This window comes from Limulus polyphemus, unplaced genomic scaffold (assembly GCF_000517525.1).
Source record: "Limulus polyphemus unplaced genomic scaffold, Limulus_polyphemus-2.1.2 Scaffold2392, whole genome shotgun sequence".
Classification (NCBI taxonomy): domain Eukaryota; kingdom Metazoa; phylum Arthropoda; class Merostomata; order Xiphosura; family Limulidae; genus Limulus; species Limulus polyphemus.
This window is the reverse complement of record NW_013668002.1, coordinates 60,521-75,146: the sequence shown is the minus strand read 5'-3', so window position 1 is coordinate 75,146 and position 14,626 is coordinate 60,521. Positions and strand designations below refer to the sequence as shown.

Genomic DNA, 14,626 nt, shown 5'->3' with positions numbered 1-14,626 from the left:
AAAAATTGTGCTTTTTGTGGCATCTTAAGCCACTTATATTTACTAAAAACTTGCGAGTCCACCATTTTTGTTGTCAATGTGTGGGACCTGTAAAAAGTATCTTTGTACTAAATCCCATGTAAATTGATCAAAATAAAGGCACATCAAAAGCCCATCTTCTTTATCCAAGCATTTATAGCCTTTGGCTCTAGTCATTTGTAAAGCTTGATTTTTTTATCATGAGTGGTTAGATCCCTACTCTCACATGATAATGAGCACTTGTAGTAATAATAAATAACTAATACAGAAAGAAAATGGCATCAAAAACAAAGCATGGATCATTATATTTCCCAGTGATGATACTGAAATAGAATTTGAATTGTGTTTTTTGATTAAATTTTAAAACTTCATTTGCACGTGTGTTCAACACCTGAAGTGCACACATGGGCCACAACAAGTTGACAGTTTTTTTACCAATAAAATGTTGAATGTATTAATGGCACTACTATCTCTTTCTGGTTTTGTGTGTAGCAAGAGCTCAGAATTAAGCAATCATAATGAATTCTTAGAGCTTATAACCAAAAGTAAATAAGGATGGATAAGTGTATGTCAACCACACTATACAAACGAAGATTTTTGCCCCAAACAAAGGCTCATCAAGCCAATCAGGGTATGAAACACACAGTATAGGTTGAAACATTTTTTTCCCTACCAGAATGACTTTTGTTAATTCTGCTCTCATCATCCTCTGTTGGCATAATCAAATCCAATATGAACCATTTGATCTTCTCATCTCCATGGTAGTGTTGGAGACAGAAAAGAAGCTATAGAACCCAAGACAATCTATGTTAAAGCAGAAACAACATAGCAAAATACACTGATAAAATAAAAAACATTGTTAAATAGTTTAAAATGCACTTACTTCAAGTTTCACAAGATACAACTTTTTGTAACAATACACCATTCTTAATACCAATAATTATTTTAAAGATATTAGACAACAGTAAAGTTACATTCTACAATAAGATATATTCCTTTGAAAAATTCATTGTTAAACACAGTTCTTTCTTTAAAATTACAGATTTCAAAGTATATTTTGAGGAAGAATTTTTATTCAAACACTTTTTTTACCAAAACATACTGTAACAGCTTATAAAAACACTTATGACCAGTAAGTATGTCCAAAAGAAACTGTAGTTATTTACTGATTTTTACCTTGTTTTGATTAGATATTTAAGCAAAATGCAAGCATCTTATGGTTTAAATTAAATGTAATATCAGAATCCTCCAAGAGGAATATTTGAAACTAACTGTCATGTTCAACCATACCTTATTTCAATTATACAAGATCTTACAGAATGTTCATCTGTGTACTGAACTTTTCTGTTAACTTAAAATTTGAAAATAGTTAATGCTAAGTTATATTGAGCACTACTGAACTTCTTACATTTCCAAATAAATTTATTAACTTACAATTATCCTTGAGATGCCTTGTAGATCTTTTTTTGTCAAACTCCTCTTGAACTGACCTAAAGCTAGAAATTCCTCCCAACGACCCCAGCTGTAACATACAAACAACAGATTGTCAGATCAACAAGAATAATCTCTATGTGGATCCATTAAAATCATAAACACCCACTTCAGTAATCATAACATAAAATTCAGTTATGAAATATTATAGCAATACGACAGCAAATAATGATGAAATATTAAATCCAATTGCTATTCAACTACATGCACATACATACATATTGTAGAGATTCTAAGAAAAAATTCAAAACCAAGAATAAACAAATATTACAACAATCAAAACTGTACAACATGCTGTACAAAATTATAAAAAAACCTAAATTAGTGATTGTGAAGTCATCACACGGTAAAATCAATGTTATGAAGTAAATCAACCAATCACAATCTTCACTTCACGCTTATGCATTTCAGGTATCTGATGATTTATGATAGGAAATGAAATGCGAATTACTGTTCATTCAATTTAAATTATATACAGTGGTCTCATACAATTTGTCTTATTTGTTACTCCGAAGTCAATCACACAGTTTTAAAGTGCTCCAAATTGTTCACAACCACAGCAAGACCTCAATAAAGACATTTGGATGATTCACTCATATGGAAAGCCTTCAGATGAAAGAAAGTAAGACATTCACACATACTATGATAAATGCTCTACGGGTGTCTTAATGTATCATTATCAAAATGTGAAACATCTTCCAAACTAATGGTAAAATTGCTTAAGATACTTGAACAAAACTGTTTGTCAATTCTAGTTCACCACAATTGTAAGGCACCAACCCAGAATAATGTCAATGTCTGTGGACAGAGGGTTAATGTACAGTAACTATTCTCAATTTATAATTATAAGTGATTCTCGCTAGTTTGTTGTATTTCTTCAAAAGGCTGTAGTCCCAAGTTAAAAAATAAGATTTTATGGATACACATTTTAACAACAACAACAAAAACTTCAGTTATTCTGATGAAGCAATGAATGATTTTGTTAAAGACTCAGGTTTCCCAGCACTTTTTGTTGCCAAAAATATATGAATTTTTTTCTATCAAATATAGGAGATTTTGTTGGAAAATGGCTTAAAATATAGGAGATTTTGGAACATCAAATACTACAATTTGGAAAGTTAGATAAATATTCTATGGTTTATGTGCATATTTTGGGCATATATATATATATCTAGAAATAACAAAAGAAACAGGATGATTAACATCAATGAAACAAAATGGCCTCTACCACCCCTTACAGCCATCACATCCCAACCCTTTATTATAAATAAGATGGGTCTAAATAATTTTACATTATAAAAAAGATTTACACATTTCTACTTTTACGAAACATAAATTTTTGCCCTTTTTTTCACCAAGTTTGATGGTAGACGCACTTAGTTTAATAGCAAACATTAGTTTTGTCTGCTTACTAGAACACTAAAACCTTGGATCATGCACAGTAAAGGATACCCGTGGTGATAGGGTTAATCAAAATAAGTTGATTGGACATGTATCTGTATGTGCGTGTGTATACACAAAAATGTTTTCAAAAACATTATTTTCATATCAAATATAAGTTAATACCACACGTTCTTTGACTCACCCAAAAGTAAGCAATCCTTTCTCAACCTTGAAACATTCAGATCTTGACCAATTACCAGGTATGACTTCTTCCAGCAAGTCTTCCTCACATTCTTTATCAAAACCAACCCTCCGCCGACTTCCTCGACTCCGACTCCTGTTGCAACCAAGTAGTCCTCTTGGCGAGCGGGTACGACCTCCTCTGGTACGGAATGATACAGCATCGTCATCTTCATCACTGGATTCTAATTCAGATAGGCCTAAAACATGATCATCAGCTCCAAATCTTTGGGTTTGAGTACGTCGCCTTGGTTCTTTAACAATAAGCTCATTCTTCAAATAAAGAACAATATAAATTTTAAAAATAATTAGAGGATTTTAAATAATACACACACATATTCTATGAAAATGAAATTAGCTTCTCCTCTTTAAAAAGAATATCAGAAACAAAATATAATACAAAACTACATGTTCAGATTATTTATGAAATACATTTTATGTTAAACTACTTACATTTCATTCATTAAAATAATAATGTCAATAAATTATTTTATTGTGCGTTACTCATAAAAAATTATTATCATTATTTATACAATGTACGATAACTATGCGAGAAGGAAATTGGTAACAAAAATATTACTACTGGAAGAATTTATATTAAAGTACACTTACTTTACTTTTTAGTTCATCTACATCAATATTAGCTTTCTGAGCCCATTTTGCCCAGAACTCTGGATCATCCAAGGCAATATCATCTTTAATATTTCCAGCTGAAAACGTGGCCTTAGCAAATGTGGAGCCTTTTCCTTCACTCTCAATAGTGATGGTATGAGTCCGACGTTCTAGGATTTGATCTATATCTTCTTCACAGAACTTGTCTCCAGCATTATCATCATCCATCAAGGCTCCATATGCTCCTTTCCTCAATAAGTCTTCAATCTCCTTTTTTGTCATCTGACCTCCCTATAGAAATGGAAAAAAAAACTTTTTTTTTGTATGTTGTTAAGCAAAAAGCTACACAATGGTCCATCTGTTTCCAGTAGTACAAGCCCTCAGACTTACTGCTAAGCGATCAGGTAGCAGGTATATACTTTTTTTAAATTTTTCATTCTTTCCTTAAATAAAACTAGAACTAATACATTAATTTAATCTTTCAGCAGTAAAACAATGTTAAAATCACATGAAGAAAATTACTGTCTTTTAACCCTTCCAAAAATAAAACTAGTGGATGAAATTTAACGAGAACGCTCCTAAAAGTATGTAGTTTCAGAAAAATATTTATTTACGATTTCTTTTCACTATTTCTAATAAAAATTCGTTATTTAATGTAGTTATTTGCACTCAGACTCTGAATAGTTCAGCTGCAAGGTGATTTTCATTTTGAGTATAAAAACAATATTTATTACATTACAGTTTTCACATTTCATTTGCATAATCTCTAAAACCTCCTAAATGAATATTAAAAGTTTTTAAAGATAAATGTTTATATTTTATTTTCCATTTTCTCTACTATATCACTAACTGCAATGAGATGTTTAAAATTATGAAATGGAAACAAGTACTTCTCTTGTAGAATAGTCTTAAAATATCTTCTTTGGCTCATACGAGTACTTTCACATCTTTACCTTTTCACTAATAGTTTAATTTTAATGTTTTATTTTCGTTTCCCATTCTTTACTATTGATTATTTATGTTGACACATGTCAATGGGTACCTGAGGGTGATAAAATGGTATGAACAACAGAGATAATTTAGCCTCTGACAAAATCTTTTTGTACTCGCTTGGTAATGTAAGCCTTGCAGAGCAAGGCAAAGCTTTGGGTATCTTATAAAAGTTATTAAACACAACTAATATAAAAGTAAAACCTAAATACAATTTAACTGTCTCTCTGATTATAACATATTCAGGTAAGAAACAACCAAAGTGCTATTGTGAACAAAACAGCCAACAATACTATAACCAGCTACATTTATCTAATGACAACAACTTGGCACTAATTTCAAAATAACTGGTTTTGGATTATAGTATCAAATGAGCTCTCTCTCTAATGACAATGAACATGTATGCCAAGTAAGTACAAGGTCATAAAAAGTTGGCATGGAACCCTTCAGTGGTCAACACAATTTATTATTTGTTTCTATTGCATTCAGCCAAACAACTTTAAAAGATATCTGTCTGACTCTAGTTATACATTGCAAAAGTTTGAAATTATTTGTAGCTCATGTATCACATGACAAAAAACAAATTATTTTTTTTTGCTTTTGATGTTTATTTTGAAATAAAAACTAAGATAACATAAAACTTGGAACTATAATGTACATAGTAAAATAGTTTACTTAGATTTTGAATGTAACTAAGTAACACCTTGTGGCATGTGCAGAAAGAAATTTAAAGAGTGTGTAAGTAGTTATAGGGTTAATAATAAATATAGATTATGATAAAATGAATACAAAGTCAAATATCTAAATATTTTTAAGCATATATATAATGTGTGTATAGTTTAGAAAGTGATCACACTTTTAATCTGTTATGCCTATTTAAGATCAAATTTTGAAACCAGACATAAAAAAGAAAACTCAAATGCTAACTGTCATCCAAATGAATCTTACCAAGCTGAGACCTTCCCTTTGAGAGTTCATGGACTGTAGTACAGCTCTATCCAATCCCAGTTTTAAACTTGCTTTATCAAACATCTCTCTTTCATACGTATTTCTACAGATAAGCCGATATACCTTAACAGCTCTTGACTGACCAATCCTGTGACACCGTGCTTGAGCCTATAGCATGAATAAAGCACTTACTAACTTGACTGACAAATAATCAATGTCTTAAAAAGCCAAGTTACCTTAACTTTTTCACTGCGGTTGAGACGTATATTTCCCAGTGCACTGAGAAAATATACATTCCAGCTGCAGTGAATGGGTTTTAAGTTGAAAGTTTTATGTACATTAAAACATGAATTAATTTTTAAAAATCTTTATAAAACATTTTTGATGGAAAAGTTTGTGCTTTGATTATATTAATTGAAATGAGTTAATTTCAAGGAACTGTAACAGCTACACTTAACAATTTTGATTAAAAAAATGAACGTTTAAAAAGTATAACAGTTAGTCTTTAATACTGAACAAATTCAAAAATATAATATATGTAAATGAATTTAGTTTCCTACAATGATTATAAGCAAGTATAATGAATATTGTGATATGCTTTATAAAAATACAACGATTAAAAACAACAAAATTCTAAGCTATACCTGAAGATCATTCTGTGGATTCCAGTCGGAATCAAATATAACAACAGTGTCAGCTGCTGTCAGGTTAATCCCAAGACCACCAGCTCTTGTACATAGTAAGAACACAAACCTATCAGAATCTGTCAAAAAAGCCACAAACTGATCAAAATCTTATCATAAAATAAAAATACACACTAGTCAAGATAAAAAACAAATTAATCAAACTACTACACAGCAACAAATTAGCCAGTTTGATAAAACAGGTGAAAACCAAACTAGTCAAAGTCTGATAAAGAACAGAAGTAACAAATAAAATTAAGTTTATTTTTAAAGAGAAGTCAAGTATTTAATGAAACTGCAAATTTGGTCAAAGTCTGATCAAGAAGTTAAAAACAATAGTCAATGTAATAAAAGAAACATGTAAAAACTATTAACTGATCAAAGAGTGATAGAACAGGAAAATTAAAATTAGCCAACATAATAGAAAACATGTAAAAATAAAAATGTCATCATAAAAAAGAAAGTAAGAATAAAACAAACTAAACAGTGTGTGATAAAACGAACAAAATGAAAACAAGTTTCACTTTCAAGAGTATTTGGCTTTTTTAGAACAATCTTATATTGTGATAGTGATGCTTCAACCGGTATTTAGTCGCATTCCTGATTTAATCATCAACTGAAACTTATGACCAAACAAAGCCGATAGCATTGTTAGCACACTCGAGAGTGAGTTAACTCAAAAATATGTTATTTGCGACTTTAAAATGTCATAAAGTATCATAAAATGACTAAGAATGGCCCAGCCATGCTCCACAACAAAACACCAGGGCCATAACTTTGTAAAGTAGCCTAAGTTAATTACTTTATTTGATGCCTGGGAACTTAATATGCAGTTTTGTGAAGTTACTACAGACAAAACAGTGAGAGGTTACAGATTATATCAATCTGAGAGTCTATCATCCTATCATATACCATATTATCAACAATCAGAAGTACCATGGGGTTACGATCATCTTACATGACAAGGACATTACTAACACTCAGTTCTCTTTAGAAAAAGTTCAAATTCTATCATGGTGTGAGACAGCCTTGAGAACAATATGCAGACTATACAATAGCTGAATGTAAAAGTTTTGAGTTGTTCTCTAGTGACATGCTACAATGAACATAAGAACCTGTGCATCAACAGGAGTGCCATATCTGGTAATACCCCCCCCCCCCCAAAAAAAAAAAAAACGATTTATAAACATTGTAGAACTCCAATGGCCACTCATGAGCAATGTTATCAATATAAAAAAAATTTTAGAATTCTAAATTCTTGATGTCCTCAAGTCATGCCATTGTTGCAGGCACTTTCAATGTAGGAAGTATGGTATTTCATGTCATTTCCATGTTCACAACATTGTGCATTATGGTTTTACCTTAAAGACTGCAAATTCACAGTTTGCAAGTTATAATATTAATCAGGAGTTTGCTGGTTACTAATTAATTTTTTCCAATTTAAATAAATTCCATATAAAACCATTACTTCAGTAACTACTGTTATTTTACTCACATATACACACACACATACATACACAACTACTGATTATATCACAGTTATTTTACATATTTGACATGTTGATAAAATATGAGGCATTTCTGAGTCAACACTTACACAAAAGAGCATACAACCAAACATGTGGGAGACAAATCTGAAATGCTATTTTTTTTACACATCCATGATTTTGAGAAACAATGAACAAATTAAGGGGAATGTGAATAAAAACAAGCAAGCACTACTATTTGTTGTACATCTTAATTATCGATTTTTGTGTTTTCCTACGCTCTTTTAAGACCTTCATACATCCATGCTAAAAGTAGTTTTATCTAAGCTTTAAACTAAGCTTTATCACTCTGTTCTGATCTCCACCCAATTCTCCAATGAACTGGAAGCAAAACTGGATAAAACAGTTGAAAATCACAGAAGAAGAGTTTTTCATTATGTGTTTAAATCATCAGCCTATGGCTTCTCAAGGCTGAGATATAGGCAAGTTACATTATAACTGAGGTTGAGAAATGGTTACAGTTACAAGGTCTATATCAGCTCTATTTTATTCAAAACTATTTCAACTTAGTTCCTAGGGTGTACAAGTGCTACCTTATGTTCTGAAAAACATTCAGGAAATTCACAAACAATAATTAATGTTTTCATTCAGAGCAAGCTGAAATCGACATTTTTTATGTACTTCCTATACTGGCTTTGTTTTCTAAAAGGCAGTGCCTTGTTATGACCAGTGTAGAAATTTGCATTTTCATTGGTTGGAGGCATATTACACATCAATGTTTTAACCAATCAGTATCTGTATACTTCAAAACCTTGTTCAGAGTTCACAAAATTGTGGCCAAACCAAACAATAAGAGAACATGTTGCTTAAATATTAAATGAAAAGAGAGAGAGAGAAAAAAAAAGAATCAGACAATAGGGCAGGTTTAAAACTATTCTGTTGGATGACCCTGACATGCAGTTTGGTTATTCTATACTTGTACTTTACTACAGTGGTATTAACATCATCTCCATTAAGCTTTAAAACAAGAAAATAGCAAAATATGAGAAGTATACACTATCTCAACTAAAAGCAGAACTAAAGAAATGAGGAACAAATTATGAAAGGCCACCTGGTAAATCAAGAAGGTTAATTTTTATTCTTCTACAAAGCAAGACAGATCAGAAAGCTTTGACAATGTGAACCATATTTAATAATGTGATATGTAATTTAATGATGTTATTTTAAAACTGCCTAATCATATACTATAGGCATTAACTGACACAGTAGCAAGCAACTTATCAACTTTGGCTAGAGATCAAGTCCTAAAGCTTGACTACTAATAATTTTTGTGAAATAGTGAAGTTAACCTCATGCAAAGATGTACATAAGTTAGCCAAGAGACTAACAAATCCAACAGCTTTAAGATCTCCACCTTTGCAGTATGGTCAAATGTATGAAAGTGTGACATTAAAAAAATATGAAAAAGCCATTGGAGTAAAAACAAAGAAATTTTTTGTGTTTATACAATGTACCCATATTTAGTTACCATAGTTGACTGAATGTCCTTACTGTGCAAGGAATAAAGATATTATACATCTTGTGCAAGGTATTTTAGATGAGCATGTTATGATGCGGCTAGATCAGAACCGCCACTACTACTTCTACTTTCAAATTAAAATTTATGTTATAAAGGAACAACATACAATCTACTAGACAAGAATTCAAAATTATGTCTGTTGAAGACAAATGATGAATTTATTAATATAGTGTTAAAAAACAAAATCAACTTTTATGAATACTATTTCAGATCTGCTGTTCTGGACAAGCACTTTTACAAAAGATACAACTTCGATTAAACATCTTTTACTAAAGAAAGACATAAAAATTACACCCAGTGCTTCTGATTTATAAGTCTGTTTTTTAATCATATTTTTATATAATCTTTTTGTTGGAATACATTGTCTGAAATTACATATTTAGCATACTATTAATATATCAGTGGCTAGTTCTGATTCACACTTGCTTATTGGTGCAAATCACCTATCCTCATTATATGTTTTAAATTTGAATCTAAATTTCAGTCATATTTTGTTTGACCTTGGAAAAAGTCTGTCAGTTACAGCCTGGTATACAAAACTCTGAAGATGACATTTATAAATTAAAACTAATACAGTTTTTAGACTACTTAATACATCTTTAAATTGTTAAATTTCATATTATACCAGTGGTTCCCAAACTTCCTCAAGTGCTGGAACTGTTTAGCATATATATTCTGGCATTCTACTGTTGAATTATTCTACATGGCATATTATAAAAAGTATAATTAATGCAAGATTATAAAGAGAGAATGACACTTACTTCTATCAGTGCCATGAGTGGGCTAGTTTCCCTTCACAGAGGAAGAATGATACCCGTTAAAATGAACATTGCTCATTTTAATGGAAATGGAAACACTAACTGCAATGCCTAAGTAATATTGAACAATTTTATACAAACAGTCTATCCACCAATGTTGATTTTGCTCCATGGAACACTTGCAATCCCTTAGCAGAACCCTGGGGTTCCATGGAACACTTGCAATCCCTTAGCAGAACCCTGGGGTTCCATGGAACACTAGCAATCCCTTAGCAGAACCCTGGGGTTTCATGGAACACTAGCAATCCCTTAGCAGAACCCTGGGGTTCCATGGAACACTAGCAATCCCTTAGCAGAACCCTGGGGTTCCATGGAACACTTGCAATCCCTTAGCAGAACCCTGGGGTTTCATGGAACACTTGCAATCCCTTAGCAGAACCCTGGGGTTTCATGGAACACTTGCAATCCCTTAGCAGAACCCTGGGGTTTCATGGAACACAATTTGGGAACAATGCTCTATACTACAATTATCAATACTATTACAGCAAACATTTTAACAAAGGATATAGCCCAGTTGCTTGTTAGCACCCACCAACTGGACAACTGCATGGCATCAACCTCATTCCTAACAGAAATGTAAGTCAGAAAATACTGAAAACAAGGAAAGTATAATTTAATGTATCTTGAAAAAAGAAGCACTGTTAATTGGAAAAGTTTACATTTAACAGTGTAAGAGTTGAACAACAGTAGTTTTTTTTGTTGTTAATAGCTAAGCTTCATCAATGAATACTTGTAAAGAGAAGCTTTCACTAGTTAATTTAGGCACATTTTATGTGTAAAAGTTCATTAAATTTAAATCTTGTTGAAAATCTAATGTCTTATTAAACTATCAGTAAACAAACAAAGCACCAAGTTCCTGAAAGGCCAAGCAATTTTTTCACAAACTGAAAAAAGTTTTGGGCAACTGAGTTACATATTAATGCTGAAACCTACTTTGAGATTACTAACTTACTTGTATTCACATGACTTTGAAGTAAAAACATTTGGTTAAATAAAATAGTTGTTACTGTTAAAATTGAGGGACTAGTGTATGTTTATTGTTCTGTTTAATTACAAATCAAGTAGAAGCCATGATTTTGCCATAAGTCAGAAACTTTTCAAACATAAAACTGTAATTTCACTGTTACATATCATAAGTGTTTTGTATTCATGACATTAGAAAAAACACGTAGGTTCAGGAAGTCTTGATAGAAATAAATAAAAACCCTATAACCAACCACTTTCAAAAGGTGGACCTTACTTCTTCAGGGGCAAACTGGGAATGGTGGTGTAATCTAATGAGTGATATATATATATATATATAAGGTGAGTTTAGTGATGTCATGAAGGTCATCCAGTTTTCCAGGAAATGTTTAGTCTATTTCTCTATGTACTGTTGTAAGCATCTCATTTCCGGTACAGTGTAGCTGATGGTGAGAGTGTATGTGAAAAGGTGTTAGGGATATTTTAACTTTAGAAATGGATAAATATATGTATATTTAAAACTTAAGTGTTTAAGTAAAATAAAGGTGACACCTGGAGACTGATTGAAAAATATATGTTATGCTAATCAATTTATAAAAACAGGTATGGAAAATTATCTTAAATAAATAGTAAGTTTTAGAAAATTCAGCATTCACATTACATGAAAAAAAACAAGCAAATAATAAAAATTATTTTTCTGACAGAGATAAAACCAATGAACGGAGATCACTGATTCCAGGATTAATTCTGAAAGGTTGAACAGTGTTTAGATTATCAATCCAACAAGCTTCTTTTATTTCTCTATCTGCTTTAGTTTTGAATCCTGTTTCAATGCCTATGAGAGTAACATTGTTAATGGAATTACTAGGTTGGTTAAAGTGTTGAGCAACAGAAAGATCTTTTTCCGTTTTAATAGAAGATTTATGGTTGTTGAAACGTTCTCTAAGAGTTGGTAATTGCATCTTTTACACTGTACAAGATAAATGGTGTTTTTTGTTTCACAAGTGATTTCTTTGGATATTTTATAGTTTCTTTGATTGTGCATGTCAGAAAATGAGTCACTGGTTTTTATAAACTTACAGGTTTGACAACAAGCTTTATTACATGGGCAATAAACATTTTTGGGTGGGATGTAATCCACTTTTGTGTGAACAAGGATATCTTTTAGAGTTCTGCTTTTTCAAAAGGAGACAATGGGAACTTCAGGAAATATCTGTTGTAGATGATCGTTCAGTTGTAGGAGATGAAAATGTTTTTTCAGAATTCGTGAAACGTTTCTGAGTTTAAACTGATAGGTAATAATAACAGGAATTCTATTTGAAAGTTTAGCATTGCTCTAATTTAGGATGTTTTTCTGCTGAGTGTTGTTAGCCTTTTAAATTTGTCTGTCAATTTCAGTATCTTTATATCCTCTTTGTAACATGGTTTGTTTTAGATCCTTGGTGTGTTTTCTGTAGTCCATTTCATCTGAGCATATTTTCTTTATTCTAAGAGATTGACTGTAGGTAATGTTTCGTTTAGTGTGAGAGGGATGACAGCTTTTATAGTGAAGATATTGTGGTCTGCCTGTAGGTTTTTTGTACAAGTGTGTGTAAAATTCCGTCTTTTAATGACGTCAAGAAAGTTAATTTGGGTAGGCAAGTAATCACAGGTAAACTTGATTATTTTGTGAAATGAGTTTGCATGCGAGATAAATTCTTTAAATGATTTAAGACCGGCTGTCCAAATGAAAAATAAGTCATCTGTGTAACGTTTCCATTGTATGAAGTTTTATAGGGCTTAGTTGTAAAAGCTGGTTTTCAATATGACCCATAAAAATGATGGCATAATTAAGAGCCATTTTGGTACCCACTGCAGTACCATTAACCTGAATGTAATGCTCGTTACTGAATTCAAAGTTGTTCAGAGTTAAAACCAGGCTGGCAAGATCAGTTACTGTTTGAAATTCTGATTGTTTAGAAAAATTTAATGCAGACCTTAGAGTTTGTAGTCATTCATCATGTGGAATATTGGTGTAAAGGGAAGAAACATCCATCGTGCAAAGAAGACTGTTAGGTGGTAAGTGTAAGTATTTTATATATCTTCTTTAATATAAAAAAAATCATCAGGTGTGTGCACAAGCCTAAAATATTATCATAGTTTCTTTAAAATCAAATATTTATATGGCAAATTACCTTTAAATAAATTTGTGTAACTAAGAACTTAAACCAGTTATTCTATTTAAATAAATCTGTATAAAAAAAAAGACAAAAATGTATTGCACAAAACTAAAGAAATCCTACTACCTATTGTTCTTGAAATACTAAACTTCAAAAAAGCATGGTGTATTGTTTAACAGGCTATAACATAATTCACCACAAAAAATAAGCATCAAAAACCAGAAATTTAAATCCATATATATCATTTGATAATATTTTACTCAAACACACACACAAAAAAAACTACATAATAATTATTTAAAAAAAAAAGCTTAAATAAACAGATCCACTCCCACCTGGCTTGCAGAAACGGTCAATTGCAGCTTGTCTCAAGTTGCCACGCACTCTTCCATCTATTCTTTCATAAGGATATCTGTGTAGTTACAAGCAGTACACTTCATAAAAATGTTGTTGATATTTGAATAATCTAGCATTTTAATTCTTGAAAATATATTTATTCTATTTTAAACATCAGCCTAAAGTATTCAACATTCATATGCAATCAGTTGAAAAAATGAAGACATAGCTTTAAAATTTTTTGAATGCTAAGTTTTTAAAAGAAAATTCAATTAATCTGCTATAATGTAATCAGTAAGAAATGAGTTATTACTTGTAAATTGAGTCCTAAAAAAATCAGTAAGCTATAACTTCATTCATTTCATCAAAGCATTTATCCTAATGTTTCAGCTAAAAGCTCATCTTCATTTAAATTTAATTAAATACTGTTTATACCCCTTTCTAGATTATTTGATATTTAACATACCTACATTTATTTAAGCTAAAATCATGACAGTGTACAATTTTTTAAGCCATAAAATTAATCTGAATAATATCCGGATAGTTATCAAAAATATCTTAAGAAAAAAAACTTTATATATGTTAATATCTGTATGGGTTCGGGAGATTTGACTGATCTCGCAACCACCATATAAAATTAGGAAATAAATATAAATTATGCCTCTTTCATTCTAGAATGAACACAAATTATAACATAAAATAATAAATGTTTAGACAAAATAGCTAAAATCTCATAACATTATACATTTATATACATTTATTATTTTTATAATATTAACTTTCAGCTATGCCTGTCTAAAAATACAGAAGTTACAACAATGCGGCTCACATGCACTCATCTTACTGTATCAAATAATATAAAGGTGACCTTTGATCTGTACAAAGTAACTTGTCTTGGCTGTGTTTTAGTCAACTAGTA

The 14,626-nt window shown here is 31.0% G+C and overlaps 1 protein-coding gene across 1 annotated transcript in view; it reads right to left on the bottom strand.

The window, feature by feature from the left end:
- Positions 1–14,626, bottom strand: part of LOC106466831 (chromodomain-helicase-DNA-binding protein 8-like) — a 140,678-nt gene that overhangs the window by 77,733 nt on the left and 48,319 nt on the right. Inside the window, 7 exon segments of the mRNA XM_022394904.1 lie at positions 692–803; positions 1,453–1,540; positions 3,095–3,405; positions 3,745–4,035; positions 5,683–5,850; positions 6,327–6,445; positions 13,707–13,783. Of these exon segments, the coding sequence (XP_022250612.1) occupies positions 692–803; positions 1,453–1,540; positions 3,095–3,405; positions 3,745–4,035; positions 5,683–5,850; positions 6,327–6,445; positions 13,707–13,783 (1,166 nt within the window).